This window comes from Grus americana, chromosome 1 (genome assembly GCF_028858705.1).
Source record: "Grus americana isolate bGruAme1 chromosome 1, bGruAme1.mat, whole genome shotgun sequence".
NCBI lineage: Eukaryota > Metazoa > Chordata > Aves > Gruiformes > Gruidae > Grus > Grus americana.
In genome coordinates this window covers 212,855,615-212,879,948 of record NC_072852.1, presented here as the reverse complement: position 1 = coordinate 212,879,948, position 24,334 = coordinate 212,855,615, and the positions used below count along the sequence as shown (strand labels likewise).

The 24,334-nt window shown below is 41.9% G+C and overlaps 1 protein-coding gene across 1 annotated transcript in view; it reads left to right on the top strand.

The window, feature by feature from the left end:
* Positions 1-1,688: 1,688 nt before the first annotated feature.
* Positions 1,689-24,334, top strand: part of SYTL2 (synaptotagmin like 2) — a 61,775-nt gene continuing 39,129 nt past the window's right edge. Inside the window, exons 1-2 of the mRNA XM_054824626.1 lie at positions 1,689-1,740; positions 18,394-18,838. Coding sequence (XP_054680601.1) covers positions 18,738-18,838 — 101 coding nt within the window. The 5' untranslated portion in view covers positions 1,689-1,740; positions 18,394-18,737. The remainder of the gene's footprint in view (positions 1,741-18,393; positions 18,839-24,334) is intronic.

Genomic DNA, 24,334 nt, shown 5'->3' with positions numbered 1-24,334 from the left:
ATCTCACCCCACGAGTTTTCTCACTTTCACTCTTCTGTTTCTCTCCCCCATCCTGACATGGAGGGAGTGAGCGAGCGGCTGGGCAGCGCTTAGCTGCCGGCTGAGGTTAAACCATGACAAGATGGTAAAGCCACGGCAAGATTGGAAATTTCCATGCAAAGTGCCAGAACCATTTTTTACATTTCACTATTACATGGAACTTGTTTTGGCTCCATGTTCTGATCAAATTTAAGATGGCAAATTCACCTTTTTACAGATATGTGCACATACAGGACAATTGTTGCTGACTAAAACTACCTATGCAAAGGACCAGAAAGCACCTAGTATGAAGAGTTTAATGACAAAGGACTACCTAATTAAACATGAGACAGCATTTCTCATCAATTGCAAAGCAGAAACTATCTTCATCAGTCCTTGAGGAAAACTGCAGCTATTCATAGACTCCTTCTCACCTCCTAGAAATCATCAAACAGCAAATTAGGGCTTCATGTCTTTCCTCAACTGGGTGTTTAAGAGCAATCTCTAGCAATGCTGCATAATAGCTCAAATTTAAAGATGCTGTGGTCAGTGGCAGCAGGACTTACGTTTGTTTTCTATTGGAGTAAAAGAGCAGGGAAATAATCAGGCCCTATTTGTGCACATTTGCTCTTTAAAGCCATCTCTTGTGTGATCATTACTATCAAGCCAATCTCTTTTTTTACCACAGAGAGCACCGTAATTGTTTCACCATATCCAAATTTGAGTAGGAGGTGAAATATAAGAATTTATGGTTAGCAGGAAGCCAGTGCTGATGATCTAGGATTTGGAGAGTGAATGGATTCCGGCTGGGAACACAATGGGGAAGCCATTTAAAAACGGGCTCCTGCAAGTGATACTGGAGCAAGCGCCTCATGGGCTGCCCACAAGGCACAGCAGGGCCAACTCCCAGGCACTCCAGAGACTGAAATCCTCCAGCTGCCCCAAAACAGAATTAAAATACAAATAAAGTGCTGTAAGAAGAACATGCATAATGTGAAAATATCACATGCCAGCTCTCCATGTGACAGGGGTTGGTGCTGTTGCTCTGCTCCCAGAGGGACTCTGGCTTCAGAAGCCACCTTGGTGCCTTGGCTGCTGAGCAAGACGCACTTCAAGGGGAAGGTCCTGCTGAAACATCCTATGAAATGGCGGCATGTGTATTTTGTGCCACTAATTAAACAGAAAAGCACTTACTGTGGCTTCCTGGACAAATAGATGACCAAAACCTCCATTATCGCTGCCTGTATCTTTACTGCAAACAGGGGTGTATGTTCATACCTCTTAGGTTGCCTATCACCAAGTAAAGTGAAATACTGATCATTTTACCTCAAGGCAACTAGCCGAGTCAAGCTGATATTGCCTGCGTGAACTTTATGTGAAACCCCAGCTTTCCGCTGTGAGGCCAGCCCGCCTCCACCAGCTTCTCCCTCAGAAGTGGCCGCTGAGCCTTGCCCTGCACCGCGCAGCGCCTCACTGCCCCGGGCCGAGCCCTCACAACGCCCCCTCGGTGCCACGGCTGACACGAACACTAGCGCGGCCCCGGCGGGGGCGGTGGAGGGCGGACCCGAGGCGCGGGGAACCGCCCCCTCTGAGGGACGCGGCGCCGCCATTGGTCCGGCGGCGGCGGGACGGGGCTGCCCCGCCCCGCCCCTCCCCACTGCCTCCCTTCCCCTCAGACCAGCAGGGAGGTGGTGTGGGGCAGCGGTTGTCGGCTGGGATGAGGTAACTGGCGCTGTCTCTGACCGGAGGGAATGGTGGGGGGATCCGCGGAGTTCTGGGGGGCTGAGGCGGCGGGGTGCTGCGCTGTCCCCCGCTCGCTGAGGCGGGAGTGACGAGGCTGCCCTGAGGGGTTTTGGGGGGTAGGAGTGTCTTGCTAATGGAGTGACTCAGAGATTTAAAAAAAAAAAAAAACCAGTAAAAGCCACCCGTGGCCGCAGCGATGCAACAGCGTGAGGATGAGTCTGTTGGCAGCGGAGGAGTCCTGACTCCAAGCTTTGGGCAGCTGGGCTGCTCCGTGCTCGGGTGTTTTTGCTGTGGTCAGCTTGCCGGGCCGCTCGCTTCAGGACGGGGGAGCTCTCACAGGTGTCTCCCCTGCCCAGCCCCTGCTATTAAAGCCGGAGGAAAGCGCCGCTTGTCAGCGACTTTCCTCGGAACCGATCTTGGGAGCCGGTGTGAAGAACTGCAGCCTACCCCCTGAAAGGGGGAAAGTGCCGAGACATCCTTATTGTGCTGAGGGGAGCTCCTGTCTGCTGGTGAGAGCTGAGTAACTCTACAAACTTACCTGCACCTACCTTCTGCAGAAGCCTGTTTTTAATAAAAAGGCTCTTTTTATTCAAGGAGGGTGCTTAGATCTCAGTTGAGAGATGTTAATGACCTTTATGTAAATAGTAAACACTTTCATTTTGAAACACTAAAATAATTGTGTCTTCCACGCTGTTTCTGGAGTGGCTTGCAGAATTGGAGCTGGCCCTAAGGTCTAACGCACTTGGCGGTGTCTTTCCTGTGTGAGCAGAAGGATCTGTTTATAAGATTGCCGTTGCAGGATAAAGGTCACATAAATCTGGGGACAGATTGTCAAGTGGCAAGACAAGTATTTCTGAATTTTCCCAAAAGTGTAAGGGGAGGGGACTTAAAACATGCTTGACAGGATGCTCTGAAAAGAAACTTGATTTTCTTGGATAAAAGAAGCAATCAAAGTATGATGGAGTGTTTGAAAGACTGATGGATCAAACCACTTTACTACATACATCAACAATTTTCTAAACAGTTCTTAACAATCACATCCATAAGTAGTAGTAAACCTAGGAGTATACATTGCTATGGAGCTGATGCCCTATATTTAGCGCTCATGACTACAGAACTTGATGGCCTCAGTTGCTGAGGTAAAGGTGAAGTGCTTGAGAGCTCTTTGGCAAGAGAAGCTGGAATCAGTGAGCATTTTGTGATTTTCATAAATTACCATCTCTCTCTGCTTATTGGTAGTGTTTTATGTAGTTTGCTGCCTCCCTGGAGAAAAGGAAGTGATCTTACCTGCCTTCGACATAGTTCACGTTATTTTTGGGAATAAGACTCTACTGTAGGTTTGCTAGGCATCTTTCTTATGGCCGATGGAACCAGAATAATCCTTCAAAATAAATCTCTCCTCTTTGTTCTGCAGGTTTATTTTGGTTTTACCTGACATATTTTCTGCCCACTCTACATCCTTTGCTGTTATCTTGCAGATTTTACTGTTTGCACATTTTCCTGTGCATTGTTTGGGCAAGTATACTGCAAGTTTTTGTCCATTTGCACTTATGTGTTATTTATATACTTATGCATAGCTATATTATAAAATACTACTAGTAATGTTGCGATGTTAGAAAATGCTTATGCACTCCTACTAATTACCATATTTTAGTGTGCTTGTGTCTGGGTTTAAGGCAGGGAAATAATAAGCATCTTGCTTACTCTGCATCTGCCTTATGGGTGCAGCAGGCCTCTGCTTTGACTGCAAAGCATGTTCTTGAATTTTCTGAAGCTGTCATTGGACCTGTCTCTTGTTAAAGAAATTTCCTTCCAGCATCTCTTGCAGCCCAGAATAATGTATTACCAGTTTCACTGCCAGGCTTTTAAAATTCAGTGAAATACGTATTCTTGTTTTTGTTTACCAATGCTGACAAAGGCCAGAGTAAACAACACTCCATTGCCCCAAAAGTTAATGCCAGAAAGGTGAATTTATCTTTTCTGTAAAGCACTGGGTAGAGACCATGGACAGATACATTCTCTGGAGTAAACTCCTGTTATTCGGTGGGAGACGCTTGCCAGATTCCCAGGTAGAAGTACTGTTCCAGTTTAGTACTTGGGGAAAACCTTTGATGCTTCCACAGAAGGTGAGATTTCAACTGTTGCGTCTAGGTGAGGGGAAGAAAAAAAAAAGGCAGCTTAACTAGGAAGCTAAACAGTGGGATGAGGTCGAAGGAATTACTTGTTTTCTGTCCTGTATTGTGCTTTCTGTGCTCCTGCAAAAAGGAATCAGCTTTCCTGGTGGTGAATGGAACAGACTTCAAACAAAAACCTGCTAAGAAGACATTATTTGCAGGGAAATTTAAAAGTAATTTGTAGTCTCTCAGTAGGAAAAAATGTTTGATTTTATATTTCTTTAATTAAAGTGATGGTTCTGTCCTATGGAAGTCAGTCTTCGTTCAATAGCGACTTGTTTTCCACCATAGTAAACAATTTGTTTCTCTGCACAGCAAGTGCTTTTCATCCAGGATAAGTGACCTAACAGATAACAGCTAAAAGCAGTAGGTAACCTTCTGGTGCTCAAAGTTCATCACCTGTTGCATTTAAAGCTTATTTAGGTTACTCATAAGTCAGTTTAAGGAGGTTCCTTAGTTTGGTCTAGATGTGGCACTTAGGGAGATGGTTTAGTGGTGGACTTAGCAATGTTAGGTTAACAGTTGGACTCGATGATCTTAAAGGTCTTTTCCAACCTAAATGATTCCATGATTCCAGTGCCAGAACACTTATGATTTATGGTATGTCAAACCAGTGATGTTGCGTTTGCCGTGTTAGCAGTCTCCAGTTCTTTAGCTTATTTTGGCATAAGGTGAGCGACAGCTGATTTTAGTAGACTTATTCATGCTTCGTGCTTGTGGTAGGGAGTCATTCCAATTCACCTGGGTACAGCAACTGGCTGTGTTAGATTCTTACTTCATGGCATAAGGTTTCCTTGCTATATGTAACTTGACTCTGTTTATTGCATTGAGAGACAACAGGAAGAGAATACTTCCCCTCCTCTTCTTACGCTATAGGTCTTTATCTGGGTGATAATGCCAGACTATTTTTGACCAATTTAATGATCAACATGACAATTTTTTTTCCTCCATCTTGCTATACTTCTTTTCCTCTGTAGTATAAATCTTCTAAAAGTATTTTTTTTCTTTTCTTTCTCTCCCCCAGTCAAGGAGATTCTGCATTTCGGTGTCTGTCTGTTTCTATATATAGCATACCTGTGTGTATATAAATAAAAGTAAAGGTGAGAACAAAGGAGATGGTTATTTGCAGAGTAACTAGCACAACAATATCTTAGACTCATTGCTAGATGCTTTTGTTCTACAAAAGGATCAAAAACTGCTTATCGGTAAACTCCATATGAAACTGCCTGCCCAGTGTTACTATCAGTCTGATTCTGTCTGATAAATTGACAGTGATTTACTTCTGTACAGGCTGGATGGACTGCAGTTAGACTATGTAATCTCAGCCATGTAACTAGAGCTCCAGAAGTAGATCAGCATATTCAAGAACTCCTGGGTTAGAAATGGTTTTAGACCATCAGCTTTTTAGATGTTAAAATCTACCCTTGTGCTTTTCTTCTCTACTGAATTTAAATGGATTATGTGATTCAAAAAAAGCATTAAAAATAGAACATCGTTTATGAAAAATTTAGGGTGAGGTCCAAAAATTCTGTGTAATTGCACTTTAGGCACTGTAAGCAAAAGGTATGTGTCTACATCCTAGGCAGAAATCTAACAAACAACCAGAAGTAGTGAGCCCTTGACCTTCTATTCTGGTCCTGCCCACAGAAAACTTTCAGTGGTTTTTTTTGACTGTGCTGAATTTGCAGGTTGCCTATATTCCACCTGGCTATTGCATGAGTCTGTAGCTCTCTGAGTTGTGGGTTGTTCTTGTTTTGTTTTTCAAGCCTGGGATAATTTTTGTTAGTGGAAATGTCATTAAATTTGTCATGTTTCATAGTAATTAGAGTACTTGTCTGGAGATTGGGAGACCTGGATTAAAAATTAATACCCTGGGGTTACTCTCCTGTTCACTCTGCCCTGCTGGGTAGCCAGGAATGCAGGGCTGGCTGGATGAGGAGGAAGTCAAGGGGAGAGAGAGAGAGCTTGATGTATAATGCAGTGGCCTGACTGAGAGAAAGTAGACCTGTGTTCTTATTTCTGCTTGCGAGGTTGTGACATCACTTTAATGGCCATTCTGTGTGATGGGCAGTTTAATCCTTGGTAGCACAGCCCTAGGAATGGTTAAAAGTGAACCAAGTGAAACCTTCAGAGACTGTCATGTATTATTGGTAAACGAGGGGATGTGAGTTTGAAACCTCTTGGGTTAAGTGGTTTTGGGGGCTCTGGTTTTGGCTGCTTCCTGAGTATGTGCTGTAGCCATTGGGCAAGACAGAGCTAATACCTTGCATAGCTATGCTCTTAAAGAATGAGCCACTCCTGCGAAACTAAATACCTGTTCAGGGACAGGCGTTATACTCCAAACCACAGCCTCACAAACTCTGAACTCCTTATTTTGCTACCTGTGTCTGAGAAACAATTTCAATCACAAACACCTTCTCCCTCTTTCCTATCCCGTGCTATTCAGCAGCATTCACAGGGCCAATCCCATTCATGGAGTGTGATTTGAGACCACAGCATGCATCATACTGCACCTTGCTTTTTGGTGCCTGAGTGTTCTGTTTGGATCTGGCCATAAGCATTCAGTGAAACTTGTACCAGTCAGGAAAAATACTGGGTTTTGCATGATATAGCCCAGCCCAGCAGTGCAAACAATCTTGTGAGTGAAGCTTTCATGGCTGATAGGCTTCCTGTTATTTTTGCAATTTAATATCACTATTAAGGAGGACTGACGTTGCTGCTTGCTGGTTTAAACTTAGCCAGAATGAACCTGCTATCAGATGGAATATTCATGTTATGGGGCTAGCAATTAAAACATTGTTATGTGTGGGAACAAGAGTGATTTTCCTCTTAATAGGGAGCTATAGTAAGCTTTTTTTAATCTAACTATTAAAAAATCCCCAACAATAACTCCAAAGTAAAAGCTTCTGAGATGAGACCTGATTCTGACTGTAGACTACCCTTTTTGGTATTTTTAACTTATCTGTAAACTTCTCCAAAGTGCTTTTTCCCCCACCTCTCTCCTTAGCTTACTTATTATTTCTGACTGCAGGAATCCTAAAGAACATTATTTTTCCTCTGGCACCTGATTTCTGCCAGTAACTGGATTCTGGGTAAGGTCCTGTTTTCAGATAGGCATGTGCCTAAGTTACTGTAGCAAGGACTGGATTAATTTACGCAAACTTTCTTAGTAGCCTTCAGATTACATCAATTATTAGGTGGGAATTTTAACCTTAAAAACTTGCATGAGTGAGCGTCTAAGGTCAGTGGTTAGTCACTCATCTTGTGAGAAAGGACAGCCAAAGGGCTTGTTTTGTTTGCTGTCTCTTTAGGCGTGTTAGTGATCAATTAAACAGAGCTGTAATTACAATAGCAAGGTTGGTGGTTGAAAAGCAGGGGGACGAGTGACAAATTAGATAGTGATTTAGGTGAGTAAGGGATGATTTTGTTTCCTACAGCTACTTGTTTATACAGTTAATCGTGTCTGAGAATGATGGAGTGTCTTTTGCAATGTTCTGCGTGATCTCGGTTTTGTGTTGGGCTACAAGCAAAGCTGCTCTGGGCGAAGCTGAGATCAGTGGTGTCCCTCAGGGGAGGCAAAAATGACGTAAAATGTTGCCCTCCTGATTTGGCAGTTCTGTGCTTAACCTGAACCACAAAGCTGTATTGTGCACCTTCCTGCTGAGGAAAGATGCTCCCACCAGTGACCTGAGCAGTTGGCTGTGATAGTGCTTTAGAGCAGATCAAAGTGATGCATAGAAGGAGCAACCTGTTAACCCACGGGTTCCTACTTTTACAGACATAGTGGAGGGAAAATCAGTTTGTCCGTGATGGTGGCTGTCCTTGATCAACTAGCTCATCACCTCCACTCACCTGAGGAGTGAGAGTGGGGATTCTTAAATTCACAGGGACGCAATAGATACTAATAGATTCCTAGAACAATGGGATAAAAATCACCAGAGAAGTCATATGGACAAGCTTTGAAATGAACCTTTTCAAAATTTCTTCAGAAACTGCATACCTAAGAGTCTTCCAATTGGTGTCCAAGACTGAAATTGCTCTACAAAATATCTTACTGTCAGATCAACAAAGTGAGCATTAGTCTTTGAGTGCAAATCCATGCTTGCTAATTGTAACGTGAGTTTCTTTGCATCAACACTGGTAGCCCCTTAGTAAAGTCCTCTTGTTAGAAGGCCTGCGTTAGCAAAGAGTCGGGACTACACTGTGTAAACTGCAGCTCAGTGTTTTTTGGTTTCATATAGAAAAGATTATCTAACCAAGATGCAGGAAGTGTGTCACTTCCCAGTAGCCACTGATAGGAAATACTTGTTAATTAGTTGTACTCTTTTGCACATTTCCATTCTTCAGTGGTACAATTTCCAGAGCACAGTTGTAGGTAAAAAGTACCCAAGTACTTGCTAAATAGTAGGAAAGCAAGAAAGCAGGGTAGTAGGGAAGTAGGATAGTTCCCCTGAAGTCTCCAGTGTCTAAATTTGTCAACACCTCTATGTTGGGAACATTGTAACTTTAATTGGCTTAAAGACAAAATTTGCTAAACTCAAGAACAACATGTCTAACAGAGATTTTTTTTTTATTTTATCAATTCTGCAGCACTGCTTTGACCAACCATATCAAGGGAATTAATGTAGAAAACATCCTGCAAGTCCAGCAAAGACTTTGTGAACACCTGCCTAGGAAGAAAATAAAGTGAATCACTAGTTATGATTTACTGAAGGGCTGTAACTGCTCACAGAATCTGGGATTTTTTTTTAATCAAAGACGAGGGGAATATAGGGTTAGTTACCTTTATGAAATTGCAATAGGGAAAACTAAAAAGCAGGCAGAGAGTCCTTTTTCCAATATCTTTTGGGAAAATTCCTTTCAGTTTTCTCATATATACAAGTATCTAAGTGAGGAAAAGCCAAAGACAAATAAAGGAGAAGTGTACTCAAAGCACAGTCTGCCTGGGGGAATTCTGCCACTTTAGCCTTTTGATCTTTTTTGTTTTGTTTTGCCTTTCTATGTTTTTTCTTTATTTTTTTAAGGACTTCCTAGTACAAAAAGGGTGGTTTTGTTTGACTCGCATCAAAAAAACAATGTTGATTGAGGTTTGGCATTCTCTGCACTAGGCCAAACTTGAATACATATGTTTTTTTTGGAAGAATGGGGCAAGGGAAGAAAAGGGATTCAGCAGCTCCTGGTTATATACAAATGCTCTTTATGGGACACTGGGGATGAGAGGAAGAGCAGGTGTGTTTTCCACCCTACAATAAAAGTTTGAGAAGGGAATGGAGGGTGCTGTTGGCCGCTTCTCACTTTTTATGTTCCGTACTGAACCTGTACATTTAAGATGGCAAGTCTCCAGAAGAAGATGGTGAGAACTTCTTTCCTTTAAAATGAAATGAAGCCACTGGCATCTTAACAAAACCTTTTTAAAGAATTAATTAATGACTTGCATTATGAGTTTCAGGTTTTGGGTGGAGGGCAATCTTTTGGCTGTTTCTTGTGGAACTCCCTTGCTAGGGTTTGAATCTGTCTTTCTAATTATGTTGGGAAAACATTCAGAAAGAGTTAGCCATTAAATGCAGAAGTGTGTCAGATAAGCGCATGTATGATCAGGAGATGACTTCCCACCAAGTAACTGGTTTCCTTCCAATCTCTCTTAAACATTTTACTGTTTTGCTTAAATCTGTTTTCAAACAAGACAAAAACACTCTCTCAGGCTGGATCCTGTGTTGGTCTAATGAGAATGCTGACATGAAGAATGAGAAAGTGGCAATGGGAGTTTGAGTCTTGTGAACCCCTCATGTTTCTGCTTTTGGAGGGAGTCTGTAGTCCCTCTGTAAAGGGAGATGAGAATAACTGTTGCACAATGGACAGAGCTCTGCCTTCAGAGATCTAGAGGATTGAGCCACCTTCACTATTATATTTGAAGTCCCTTATCCTGAGAAAAGATTCTTTGTGTTGTAACTCTTGATGAAAATATTTAGCAACTAGAAGAATGAAGTTCTTGCAAATGAAATATTATTAGTTCAAACAATGTGCCTACTGGGATTAAACCATGACAAATTGCCAACGGTATGATATGCAAGGAAATACAACTATATTTGAAGAACCTCAGAATTTATAATGAGATATGCTGATGCTATTGATGTTAAATTGCTGGGATCTCTAATTTTGAAGCTGCTTCAAAATTCCTTTTTTCTAGTAGTTTTATACTTATGGCAATGTAAAATAAATGGTGTGGCATCTGTAGTACTCTGACAAACAGTGGTCACAGGGGAAAAAAAGAAGTTTAGGTGTGTCTCTCTGAGGCTTCTCTTTAATTTATGAATCTCTTATTCCAGAGACCACATCCTCTTGAAACCACTGGCCTAATGATTGTATACCATAATAGATACAGAGATTGACATTCTTAGGCACTGCTGCCAATATCCAAGCCCTATGAAAGAAATGGCAAGCTGCCATATGTGATTAGAGGGATTAGGCCACAACCAAAGGAAATTACTATTTTTTTCTTCCCATTTTCAGTTGTTAACTTTTATAATCATCTTTGTTATTAACATTTTGCTCTCTCAGTCAGAGTAAATTTCGTGTAAAACAGAACAATTGCCTGTATAGTCTTCAAAGTAATGGAGGTCTTGACTTCTTACCAACCAAGAGTAAAATTAAATCACAGGCAGAGGCATGTGGACCAGTAAAGCAGATATTCCTGGAGAGAAGTAGAATTTTTCTTAAGTGCTTGTGTTACCCTAGCCACATTACTTCTTCCAGCTGGCTAAAGATCATTATATAAGGCTGTCAGTAGGAATATTTTAAGATTGCAGCTGTCTTGCAGGTTAAAAACAACAGGGATCATCCTGGTGCTGTTGAGGAATGGAAAGGTGTGAGCAAGGCTTGTTGTAGATCATATTCTTTAACTTTTTTCACCTATTGTGGCTGTTTTGAGCAGTTGCCTGGTCCTATAATTGCAGATAAGTAGATTCTTTCCTTAACTGTATTGTAATGAATATTGCACAGAAGAGCACATACGTTTGTTAGTGAAATAAAATGAAGCATTGCTGTGTTTGTAAGAGCAACTTCAATGTTGCCTTATAGATATCTGTGTTTGGTTTGCATGGCAAGGTTTTGGTAGCGGGGGTGGGGGGGGCTACAGGGGTGGCTTCTGTGAGAAGCTGCTAGAAGCTTCCCCTGTGTCTGACAGAGCCAATGCCAGCCGGCTCCAAGACGGACCCGCTGCTGGCCGAGGCCAAGCCAATCAGCGCCTCTGTGATAACATATTTAAGAAGAAGAAAAACACTTAGAGGGAGAGTTTTTGCAGCCAGAGAGAGGAGTGAGAAGATGTAAGAAACTCTGCAGACACCAAGGTCAGTGCAGAAGGAGGGGCAGGAGGTGCTCCAGGCGCTGGAGCAGAGATCCCCCTGCAGCCCATGGTGAAGACCATGGTGAGGCAGGCTGTCCCCCTGCAGCCCATGGAGGAAGGATGAGGGGGTGTAGAGATTCCACCTGCAGCCCGTGGAGGACCCCACGCTGGAGCAGGTGGAGGCACCTGAAGGAGGCTGTGGCCCTGTGGGAAGCCCATGCTGGAGCAAGCTCCTGGCAGAACCTGTGGACCCATGGAGAGAGGAGCCCACGGCAGAGCAGGTTTGCTGGCAGGACTTGTGACCCCATGGGGGACCCACACTGGAGCAGTCTGCTCCTGAAGGTCTGCACCCTGTGGGAGAGACTCACGCTGGAGAAGTTCGTGAAGGACTGTCTCCCGTGAGAGGGACTCCATGTTGGAGCAGGGGAATGATGAGAGGAGTCCTCCCCCTGAGGATGAAGAAGCAGCAGAGACACCGTGTGATGAACTGACCATAACCCCCATTCCCTGTCCCCCTGTGCCGCTGAGGGGGGAGGAAGTTGAAGCCGGGAGTGAAGTTGAGCCCGGGAAGATGGGAGGGGTGGGGGGAGGTGTTTTAAGATTTGATTTTATTTTCTCATTCCTCTACTCTGTTTTGCTTAGTAATAAATTAGATTAATTTCCTCTCTAAGTTCAGTCTGTTTTGCTCGTGACAATAATTAGTGAGTGATCTCTCCCTGTCCTTATCTTGGCCCATAAGCTTTTCGTTATACTTTTTCTCCCCTGTTTAGTGAATGAGGGGAGTGATAGAGTGGCTCTGGTGGGCACCTGGCCCCCAGCCAGGGTCAACCTACCACAATATCCCACACATCTGCAAAGGTCCCTGTTCCACCAACACCCTCCACTTCACAACTAGCTAAATGAGAACTTCTCTACCTCCCACTGACTAACCATGCATGTTGGCAAATACTGTTCTTCAAATTAATCTCTGGAACTGTTGGAAATATGATATCCTGTGTATACTTAGCTGTTACCATTTTGAAAATGTTCTGATAACAGCCCTTGAAAGAGCAGCTGGATTGGCTACAGATAGGCATATCTTGCTGGATGATCTCTTCCCTTCTGCAGCTTCAAGAATTAAAATAGCAACAGGCTTTCTTATGTTTGTTTTAAGTCCTTACCATTGCAGACAACCACATTTAAAAATCTCTTGAATGATGACTTAAGTCCCTCTTGAAAGTTAATAGCTTTTCTTTCTCCACTACTCAAACTGAAATCCATAGTCCTCTGGTCTTCTGCACAAACATGTTCATGATTGTCTTAAACTACTTGTGCTTGTGCCAACAGTGGCACTTAGCTTAATTAGCTGTTCTCCCTTTGTAGGATTTGCCTCATGTATTTATAGAAAAATTATATTCTCTAAGCCTAGAATGGTGCTGAATTACCTGTCATTGTACTGCTTAAATGTCAGTGGAGAATCAATTTTGTTCAGGAGAGTGTGATGATTTGTTTGGTTTTGTTCCAAAGCTGTAGCTTGTAGACCTCATAGTCAGAGGTACTGTTACTGCCTAATGTGACCTCCCAGAGTAGTAGGGGCCAATTCTGCAAAGCTCTTATTTCTCCTAATGTTCTTCCTGGCTCCTTGCTTCAAAATAAAGGTTTATTTCCTGAGCATGGGTGTAGGCCAAACTTAGTTACTCCTCTTCTGAGAATGAGTTTCTCTGCAGATGCAGATTGTTATATTACACAGTTCCATTTATCTGTCTTCCTCAGCTTCCTGTTGCCTTATGTCTGGACTTCCAACTCATCCTGGTTGCTAGTGCTGATATGTTGTAGCAGTGAGGAAATAAAGTTAAGACAATGTGTAGTTTTCGAATGCATAAAATGAAACCCTCTCTATTTTAAGACGCAATAGTTTACTTGTAACTGAATGCTTTATGGGATGAAGATGTATACAGATGAGAGTTGCTGATCAGCCAGGCCTGCAGGGTAGTTGTTTGTTCAACTGAAGGAGTTGGCATAAATAGAGTGCGAAAGCAGCCAGAAGTGTAGGATCAGCTGTCACCTTCTTCCTCTTGTTAGAAGCAGTAAGATAGATTCTCTGGAGCAAAGCTCTAGCAGCTTAGGCCTACTGTACAAGAAGCACTTGAAAAGTAGTTTTGCAATGTAAATTTAGGACATTATGAGGTTTCTGCATGCAAAAAGAACTCTTGTTGATTTGGAAGGAACAGCTGACTAGTGTTTTGCTGTTTGTTTTCTCATCCTGTTGATGAACTTAACATCAGCCATGGCAAACTACTCCAACCTCTTCCTTGCCTCTCCCTCATTTCATCCCATATGTATACACTGAGTAAAAACTTTAAAATTTAAACTATGATTGTGGTACCTCTTAATGTGATATCTCATAATGTTTGGAATGCAGTATTCAAATTAACATTCCCTTTTTGTACTTGGGAGAAAGCAGCAAGGGGGTAAACAGAACTCTCTGTAGGGTAAACAAGTTTGTGGACAAGGTTGTCTTTCTGTTGACTTATGTTCTAGAAAAATGCAAAGCCTTACTTAAAGGAATAGAGGTATATAACTGCCTAAGAGGTTTTTAAGAAATCTTATAAAATAAAATTTTTGGATGGGTGCCTGGCCTAAAGTGTTTGGAAGTTGTGAGCAGCTTAAGAGTGTGCGTGTGTGTAACTATATTTTGGGTCTTCTTTCTGTTTCTTTTATTGCCAAAACATGGAAGCTTTCATGTACAAGTTACGTAAAACATAATTTCAGATTCCTGTTTATTATAGGGATTAGAAATCTTTTATGAAAGGGAAGATTTTTATGTGGTTTCACTTGAACTTAATGCTTAAGAAAAAGATCATGCCAAATATCTAAAGACTCACAAATGTTAGTCTAAGCACATGACAGAAATCACTCAATGTGGTATTTCAATTGATTTCCATGATTTAATCAGTCGATATGGATCTTTCAGTCTTATTTGAAACAGATCTGAAAACTTCCCTGGAAAAGGAAAACCTCCCATTGAACTTGCAGTGGCACCAAACAAACTGTTGAGACCTCTCAGTTCTTCTTGGCTTTTAAGAGAAAAAAATGTCAAAAAAGAAATCAAAACAATTGAGCTTGGGGTGGAGGTAGTGGGTAACTTGGAGGAAGGCATTGATTTTTTTTTTTTTTTTGTTAGCCTTAGGTCTTATAACAGGTGCTATACGCTAAACCAGCAGTTTTTACCATCTGTGCTTGGAATCAGCACTTCCAATTTTTTGCAGAAAGCCAGCCTTGCAGTAACTTGTATCAGTTGGTCTCATGAGGTTGGCCAAAGTACACCACACACAGAAAGAAGGGGTTTTTATTTATGCAGAGATTAAAAACTGCTCTGGTTTCAGTTTGTGATTAGCATGGTTCCAGTGACTAAAGACTTGTTATCATAGTAAGATGTGATTTGCACTCTATGGATGATATACATTAAAGGGGGGGGGAAACCCCAATCAACTAATTACTGCCGGTTTTTTCAACGGCTTATCTAGTGAGATCAGGGGCCAGTTTTTCAGGTACTCAAACATGCCTTAACTGAAGCATCACATTGTTAGCTTTGCGAAGAAACCTAAAGGGTCTCAGCTGTACTACTCAAGACTGGGGAAACTTTTAATCATAACCTAGATTGGGAGCAAAACCAACTAATATGATACCATGTAAATCTGAATATAGGATGTAAGTGGATCAGTAGAACAGAATTCATGCAGGATTCTCCTCTGAAGAACTGGGAGGAGAATGTGCTCCAGTTAAGCCAGACATAGTAAGTATGTTAAACTTAGTGAAACACAGCTTTGTGAACTGTGGAACCATATTGTATAGTAGCTATGAGGAAACAAAAAAAATGGTTAAGAGCATGCCAGGATAGGTGGTATCTTGCACCTGATTGAAAACAACCTTAGTTGGGAGTGCCACCTTAGTTCCAGAAACTGCTCTACAGAATAATGGTACCAAGGGACTTTAGTACAGCTTGTTGCAGCAGTTGCAGGCTGCTCCCACAGCCTGTGTGGACACTCAGCCCTTGCAAACTGTTGTTGGTTTGGAGAGGACTGAAGTTCTACTTCCACTAGTTTTATTGATTTGTATACTGTGAGACATCGATGAAGCCTGCAGCTTGTTTTGTAAATGCTGTCCAACTACTTCTTTTTGATTTTTAAATGTATCTAATAGACAATATAACACTTCTGCCCTCAGCCTTCTTTAAACATAAAGACATGGCAAGATATCATTCCTACAACAGCTTTTTTAAGACTTGATTGGCCTGAGGCAGGAAACTTGCCTCATATATGTGAAAAAATCCTTGATAATTCCAGTGCAGAGCTGTCCACATTTTATGGTTACAACATAAGCTTCTGTGCCTGTTGGCAGTAGCGCACATGCCATCCATCCAGTCGGCATCTAGGGCTTTGGATTAGCACCGCTGATGCTGACTGGTGTATCAGATGGTATGAAAAGTTTCTACCTGACAGTAAAAACAGATACCCCTACCTGTTCATAGGCTGAGGGAATACTGTTGTGGATCCTCAACAAATCTAGTATTATGTGTGTTGGTAGCTCTACAGTAAGTACTTTTTACTTCTACCTAATTATAAAACTGTCATTTTCTAAATATAAATAAAGTTGCAGATGGCAGGTTGTTCAAGATACTTTTATGTTAACCTCATGGAACAAAATCACAATGAGAATCATGGAGAGCATAAGTATGGCAGCCAAGCATAATCCCATGCAGAAGGTTGTTGGGCACTTTTTTTTTTAGCAGGGAGGATAATCATTAACCTGGCTGCAGCTGCCTTCTACATCTGTAAGAAATGCTGTTACCTTTAGAGATGAAGTTTCCCTTTGAGTAGTGCCAGTGCCACTATCTTGTTTGAATCTTCTATTTGAACTCTGCGCTTGCTCCCCTAGCCACAATGACTTGTTGCATGATTTTAGTGCTTGTTAGATCAATATGATGTCAGCATCCTGTCTGCCAGATGGTAGTGTCAGACTGCAAGGGCCTAAGGCGGACACACACAAACCTAAAGGATCGTGATGGTAGCTACCTAATAGAGACCTGTCCAATAACAACATCTGCTTCTCTTCTGTCTCTCACCATGTTCGTCACTAGGGATGCTTCTGAGGCTTACACTAAATTCAAGCTATTTGTTTCTTTTTCTCTGGCTCCATTACATCTGTGGTGCTGTAACCCTGAGGCACTAAGCTGACTCTCTGTCCCTCCCTCCCACTTTATTCCTCTGAGGTTTTTTTGAAGAAGAGGTTTTTGCCTTTGACAGTTGGGATTGCCTTGTAAGTGACTAGTTCTCTGGAACCATGGCCTATAAAACAGAGGCAAAACAGTATTTTAAATTACTGCTTGTAAACACAGGTTGGTTTGGATAAAGCAGTGTGGTTCATGTTACCGCATGACTTCTAATTCCACATAGTCAAGATGGTTATGTAGAAATTATTTCACATGTATTCCATATGTACTGTAGAACAGTGATTTGGCCTACATGAGGTAATATTCCTGGCATAATTATACACTATTAGTGGTAAAATGTTGTCAGTAAAAGTTACATTTATATCTTATAAACTACATTGTATTGCAGCCTATGGTGACCATGGATACCCTGACTTTCCTTCACAAATCAGAGGCTGGTACAAAGGAAAGGGAAATGACTCAAATGGTTCCCTTCCTTCTGGTAACTAGTACCTCCATTCCTCAAGGTAACTAGTCAGAACAGCACAGCAGTTCTAACTCCATCCAGCAGCTTCTAGAATGTTTAAAAGGTTTACTGTGAGGAACTTGACTTTGTAAGCCTGGTACCTGCTCCTTCAGTGATGAGTGTTGTGTGTTTTGGGGGAAAGAGTATTTTGATCAAAAGTCTGTTATAGAACTCCCATTTGGGGGGGATTCTGAGGAAAAAAAATCTCTTAAACCTGTTGCTTTTAGTTCTGAGTAAGTTGTGAGAAGCTTTTATGAGCAATACATATTTTTGTTACAAATAGAAGACAAAATCCTGCAGAAAGAGGCATTGCACCAATTTGAAAACACGCTCCCTAAGTCTTGAACAGAAGCATACAGATTCCTCTAAAACATTGCCAGCCTCCTCCTATCTCACTGCTGCAACATGTTGCATTTGGCAGCTTTCTGACAAATTCCTAAGGGGTTTTCCTCCTGGGCTTGTGATGACTGCTGCCTTTCTGATCTGAAAGGGGAAAGGAGTCTTTGAAGACTTGGAGTGGGAAGATGGGTGTGGAGGGCAAGGCACATAATTTGGTAGCAGTGGAGTAGGGTCCAAAAGTTCAATGGCTTGTCCTATTAGGGTGGTTCTTTTGTTCTGTTTGGTGACTTGCCAAAAATGGTGTCCTAGAAATGTGCGAGTGATAAGTAAACCAGCATGGCAAGCTCATGAGTTTTAGCCCAAGTGGTTGTGTGCGGTGGGTTGTTTTTTTTCCCTTTATGTCTTCTGTTCCTGGAGTTCAGGCAATCTTCCTTTAAATAAACAAAACCCAGCTTCTAGCCCTTGTGAAGAGTGTTCGTGGATGTGATCCAAGCCTATGCTGGCAGAAGGTGAACACTGTGGATGCATGTTGGGCTGCCTCACTCTCCTGCTTTGCTGTGAATTGGGGCTGCAAGCAGCATTAAATTTTTCTTCAGAGGGATCTGGCTCTTGTCTATCTGTGTATAACCATGGACACAGATTTCTTGTGTGTTCTTGAATATAATCTCAATACTTGTGACTACACTTTTTTTTTTTTTACTTTAAATGGATGTGATAGGTGTTCTTGATTTTATTTTTTTATTCCTTCACTCTCTCCTCCAAATTGTTCTTCTGACTTAAAGGACAACTTTAAAATGCATTTATTTTAAAATTTTGTAATTGGAATGACACTTGATTCTGTGTTTTCGGGTGTGAGTCATTATCTTGGAAAGGAATATATTTTCATGGCCGCTTTGTTCAAGAGGCCTGTAAAACAGGTTTGACTTGAAGTGACCATTTGAACTTCACAAAGTAGCTTAATCACAGTGAAAAACTTGTTTCTTTTAATTAAAAAATGTATACATCATCTACTTCCCTGATCCCTGATATCACAGCTTGTTCTTCCTTGTCTCTCTTTTAGGGGATGTTTTGTTTGTTCTTAAACACTGGATATGCTGGGTCAATGAACTGTTACTCCAGGAAGCAGAGCTGAGAGGACAAGCTGAGGAGACATCATTGCAACGGCAAGCAGGAATGCAACGCTTTCCCAGAAGTCTCGCATCTAGGGAAGCATGCACATACTCTACTGCAAGAAAGCAACATTTGGGGCTCTTTAAACCACTGACTGTAACCTGGTCCAGCTTTCTCAGTGCCTGCTGAAAAAGACTTTTCTTCTTCCATACCTTTAAAGCAGACTACAAGACTATCCTCCTCAGCAGGATTTAAGATCTTCCTGGACACTTTACCATCCCCTACACACACAAGATGATTGACCTAAGCTTCCTAACAGAGGAGGAACAAGAGGCGATAATGAAAGTGCTGCAACGGGATGCAGAGCTTAAAAGAGCTGAAGAAGAGAGAGTCAGGTAAGGGATTTAGTGCCCTGGGTTGTCCTGGGAAGACCTACACAGTTCAAGTATTGAGTTATTCACAGCATGGGAGTAGATAACAGTTGTTGCTGGGAGCCCCATATTCCACAGTATATGTGGTTTGGAGATTTTTACTCTGGGCTAGATTTAGTATAGTCCCTGGATGAAATGCCTCTACCACACAAATGATTCATTATTGGCCAAAACACTAACTGTTGATTTGGACCCTTACAATTCCCTAAGGGGCCAAGCACACTCGGTACACATCTGGCTTGCTACGTATCTGTCTCGGTTTCCTCAGAAAAGGATTTGGTTTGCAAGTATAAAAACCTCTGCAAACTGAACGGATACATAGTAAGGAGGAATTTGTTTCAAAAGGAGCACTAGCGCCCCAAGCAAACAAAAAAGTCAATATGGATGCAGTCAGCAATATGTCTAAGTGATGAAGTTTTACCTCAAATTTGGGGAGTGTTGGAGCTGCAGTCCAGAGGAGGTACCAATGCTATGCTCCATTGCAAAGAGAAGTCCTTGCAATCTGTGGCTAAAGTAGAAAATTGCTCCTTGTTTTCTTTGTGGTGTCACAGAGTGAGCAATGTATTGTTTTTATGGAGTGTTTTGTGTGCTGGGAGGTTGTCCCAGAGCTAGTTAGGGTAACTGCCATGAATAGAGATGTATACATTGAAAGCAGCATTGCTCAGATGACTTTGAGAAAGCCATCTACACAAGTACAAATAGCAGTTGAATAGTGGCTTCAGCTAATACTCAGAAGGTAGCTTGGGCTACCTGCTCAAGAATGAGGATTTTAGTAGTCAGGCTTTTTTTTTTTTTTTTTTCAATGTGAAGGAAAGTATCCATTACAGGTACACAAAATGACAAGTGGCTGAATAATGAAAAAAGGAACCTCAGATGCTGAAAGGTCAAAGTGCTGTAACACAAATAGATGTTTACAGGTCTTTGCTGAGACAGGGTTTTCTCTCACTGATTCAGTAATCTTTAGGAATCTTTCTCATTGTGATGTTCCTCGTGAAGACATGTATTTCCTATTTAAATGTTTTGAACTTATTCCAACCATGATGCATCTGATGCTTCTCTTCTGCTGAGAAATACTTTTTGACAAATGCCCTCTGTGTAGGCGTACCCCGAAGCAAATGAAATGGCAGTTTGCCACTTGCCCCCAGAGCAGTGTTCCATTTTGCTGTGTATGCTTGTGCAGTGTTGAGGTGGTTTGGTCAGCATGTGGTCAGCGTGTTGTTGAGTTATTCCTCTTGCTCCTTTCAGTGTAGGAGCAATAAAAGGCGAACCAGTAGCTTCTCCTTGTTAAAAAGGCTTCTCTTCTCATGGCAATTGCTTCGCTGAAGAGTGAAAGTAAAATCATTACAGGCAATGTTCCCAATTTTTTTCCCCACTATCTTAATGCAACCCGAGGAGAGGATATTTTCACCACATAGTTTTGTCACCTGCTTCAAAAAGGAAAAAACTGACTTTGCTGTTACAAAACGGGCATTTTCTTTTCTGTAGGTAGAAAAATACTGGCTTTAGTCTCAGAATGGTACATCAGTGTCGTGTCTGAAAGAGGTCAGGGAAAGTAATTGTAGATGTCAGTTTGAAAACAGTATCTGGGGAAAGGAACCCTTCCTGGAACAGAAAATCAAAAAAGCCACTCTCAGTAGTGGTCTGAAAGGGCTGTCGACAAGTATTTTTGTCTGTATAACTTTGCTTTTGCCATTTGTAATTCTAGTTCAAGAGGGTGTGGTGGAAAATGCAAGGGACTGCAGGTTGTAGCAGCCTGTAATCAGCATGTTTGTTTCTACAATAAAATGTCTCTTCTGAATATTATAGCTTCTGAGAAGCTGGAAACTTACATACGAAACTGATTTTTCTTCATAGATGTGGCACATGGAGCTTGCTTTTTATATATTAGATATTAAAACACTAGCTGAATTCTATCTCCATCCAAGGACATGCAGTATTTTAGTCTGAATTCTACAGCCTTGCACACCTGGAAGATTCCAAGAGTTAGGATCGAATGTCACCATACAAACATCACACCCTGACAAAGTGTTGTTTGTATGTGTATATAATGGAAGTCTTTTAATGTGATCTCTTTCCCTCTAGAAGAAATCCTGAGGTTTGAAGGGTGTTCTAATAATCTGTGCCATGCTCCTGGAGCATGGTCAAACTGGTAACATGACAAAATCCTCTTTGAGCAACTTCCTAGTGGAATTTTACAAATCACCTGATGGAGTCCCTTCTCTGCTAACAGCTCCTAATATTGCTTATCTGAGGTAAAAGTGTGCCAATTAGCCTGGCCCACACACCCTGCTTAGTCTGCCACAATTCTTGATTTGTTGAGTGCTGTAATAGATGTTTGCCCCATCCTGTGGCTCCTCTTGCTTTGGTCTGAATCGGGCTGATAGTTTCAGGAACAGCATCGTTTTGGGAACAGCATGTCTGCTTCCTCTTTGACCTCTGCTGAGGTCTGTCCCAAAGGAAAGGGGATATGGACATTTTCTTCTCATGGGTGAAAGGGTGATGACGAAATCTCAGATGGCAAGAGGATGTGATGCAAGTAAATCAAAAGACATTGCATCCTTTTTAATTCCTAGTGCAAGAAGATGCCCCTCTCTGCTTCATTACCGCAGGAGCTGCTGCCAGCCCCTGAATGGCAGTGTTGCTGGGGAGGGGAAAAACAGCAGAAAATGGAAGAGCTGAGCAACAGCTTGTCAAGACTAGAAGCTGTTTTCCAGCATATTGCTGACTTATTTTGTTGTTGTTTTCCTCATTCCTGTCCAGGAATCTCTGATATACCCTGCTCAGGTGGGTTTCAGGTATTGAATAAGTGGGCTAAGCACATAACTGGGTTTCTTGGCAGTAGCTTCAGCATAGCCCCTGACTCTTTTTACAGTTGTGTAGTTCAGAATTAACATGGTTTTGGGCCCTTTCTGGAGCCAGTAACATAGAACAGAAATATATCTGAAGTTCTGGATTGTGATTGGGTGACTCTTCTGTGGTGGAGTGGCTGGCCCCTGGCACCAGTGTGTCTGAGGCAGAAAGCTGTTGCGGTCACCTTTGGGACAGAGTTCCCTGCTGTGGCTATCGGTCCTTCCCAGCAGAACCTCCTGGCAATGCTGCTGTGGGCTGTGCTTGGGAGTGTTTGCTCCTTGTGTAAACTGAAGGAGGCTAGCAAGAGGGAAATTCTGCTGTGGGGTTGTTCGTGTGGTGGGTGGTGACTGCCGTGTGCTAAACCCCTTTAATGCATATACTGGTGTGGCATTGCAAAAAAAGAGAAAGCTTCAGGGGTCTGATTCTGCTGGGTGCTACATACACTTAACCTTTCTCATAGTGTTCAGTGGGAGTGCGTGGCTGTTGAAACCCTAGTGTAAATAAATGTCCTTTTGCTTCTAGTCAGCTTTAACAGATATCCTCTTCAGTCACTTATCAAGGTAGATTTCCTTGTATTGTCGACTCTTAGAAGGAAAGACTTTTTTGTGGTATTTTTTGTTTCTTAGGATGGGATACACTTAAGGTATTGGGGTGAGCTGAATATTGGCATTTGGGGAAACTGGACTTACCATTGTAGTGTGAAAATGACATTCAATGACTGTCACCAAAGTACGTTCTTAGAATCTTCATAAGATACTTTTCTGTTAGATGTTACAGTTTTGAGGGTGTGCTTAACAGGATAAGGTTCTTGGTGGAGATGGTTTTGAACATGGGTGCCAGTTCAAGTTTACAGGGCTGATTGAAGATAGACTTTAGAGATGCTCTCTTGGAGGTGCTGTCAAAGCTAACTTTCTTGTTTCTGAAAAGAATTACCCATTTTTTGTGCTCTGCCTCCAGGGTATTTCTTCCAAATGTTCTAGAAATTTTCAAAGTGTGTCCTCAAAGGGGTGGAGAACTGGTAAAATGAATGTTTTTACAGAGATTTAGCTTTAAAAAAGATATCCTAGGTATTGTATGGCAATGAGAAAGAATGATACTTCAAAATTTTGAAGTAATAATTGGTGCCTAATTACCTAGCCTATGTAGACAATACCAAGCTGCCACAATCATTTCGTCTTGGCCCACCTTGTGAAGAGCTGGTAAGAAAAGCAGGACTGTTTTCATCTTAATCTGGTGTGATAACTGGGGTTAGGCAAGAGACCCTACTTACTGGTCTTGATAACAGACATGGCATTGGACTATACTGGGAACTGGTCTAATACCTTTTCTTCCCAGTATCAATGACTAACTTGTCTGCTAGTAGGCTGGATGATGCTGGTTTGGAACAGCTAGTGAAGCAGGGTGGATGGAGCTTATTTTGTATGGTAGAAGAGTGTGCTTAAAGGAAAAAGTGGATACTAATAAGGCTTTCTAACTTCTAATCCCTACAGTACAAAAACTGTCTTGGTAAGATCTCTCTAGCACATCTTTGTGCCTGGGACTGTGTTGTATTATTGAGTGCAAAACTGAAGCCTTTATCTTCAGAGTAGATTAGTCTTGATCTGTAGCTTGCCTGAAATCCTAAAATGCAACCTATTCTTTAGCACAGCATCATTTTCTTGGAGATGCCCTTGCTGGTAATGTGAAGAAAACTATGATGCAGGCTCTTCTGCTAGTTTATAGTTGCTTGTATGTGTCCTGTGGGTTGTCATTTGATCAGGGCTGCTCTTATGCTTTATACACCTCCTTTTAAAGCCTATAAAGTACTGGGAACGCTGCGTTTGAGCAGAACCTGTGAACAAATGCACATACGTTCTAGCAACCTCTGCTCCCCAGATTCAAGTTGTCTTGTACTGTCGTCCAGACTGACTCTAATACCAAAGGTTTTTTGTCAAATGATAGCTGTTCCTTTGTTGTGAAGGATTTGTTATTTGTTTTTGGTTTTTTTTCCACAGGAGGTTTGCTTGGGTTGCGTATGAAGAGGGAGGGGAGGCTGTTGGGGAGCCTCTATGCAAATCCTTTAAAACAAGCAGACAAACTAAACAGTGGAAGGCTGAGATAGCTTCCGCTGTGTTTCATTTCTAACAGAAACTGTGAAGGCTGACAGACCTCAAAAGACACCTACCTCCTGTACTCTCTAACCTCAACAGTCTTGCTGCAGATTTCCTGAATGGAATGAAGTTAAGCTTCCATATAGTAAAAAATGCCTAAACAACTTTACATATACTGTGTGTCTCTCTAGGGTGTATCTAATTATGTGATTTATAGCATATTACTTGTAAATGAAGTTTACTTCAAACTTGACAGTGCAACTACTAATAGGAGAATAAGTCTGAGTGCTAACTGCAGGTGTCATAGTAGACAAGCATATAAAAATGAAGGACTTGGTCTTCAGTGCAGAATGTATATATTGTTTAAATGAAATATGGGGACAACATGCCAGTCTGCCCCACGTGTGGCCATCTTCTAGGAGAGAAATGATGTATAGCGGGTTAATCTGGTCAGGGTGTTTCACAGACACTTGCTCAAAAGAAGTTGGGATCATAGTTTGGGTTCCAAATTCTGGTGGAA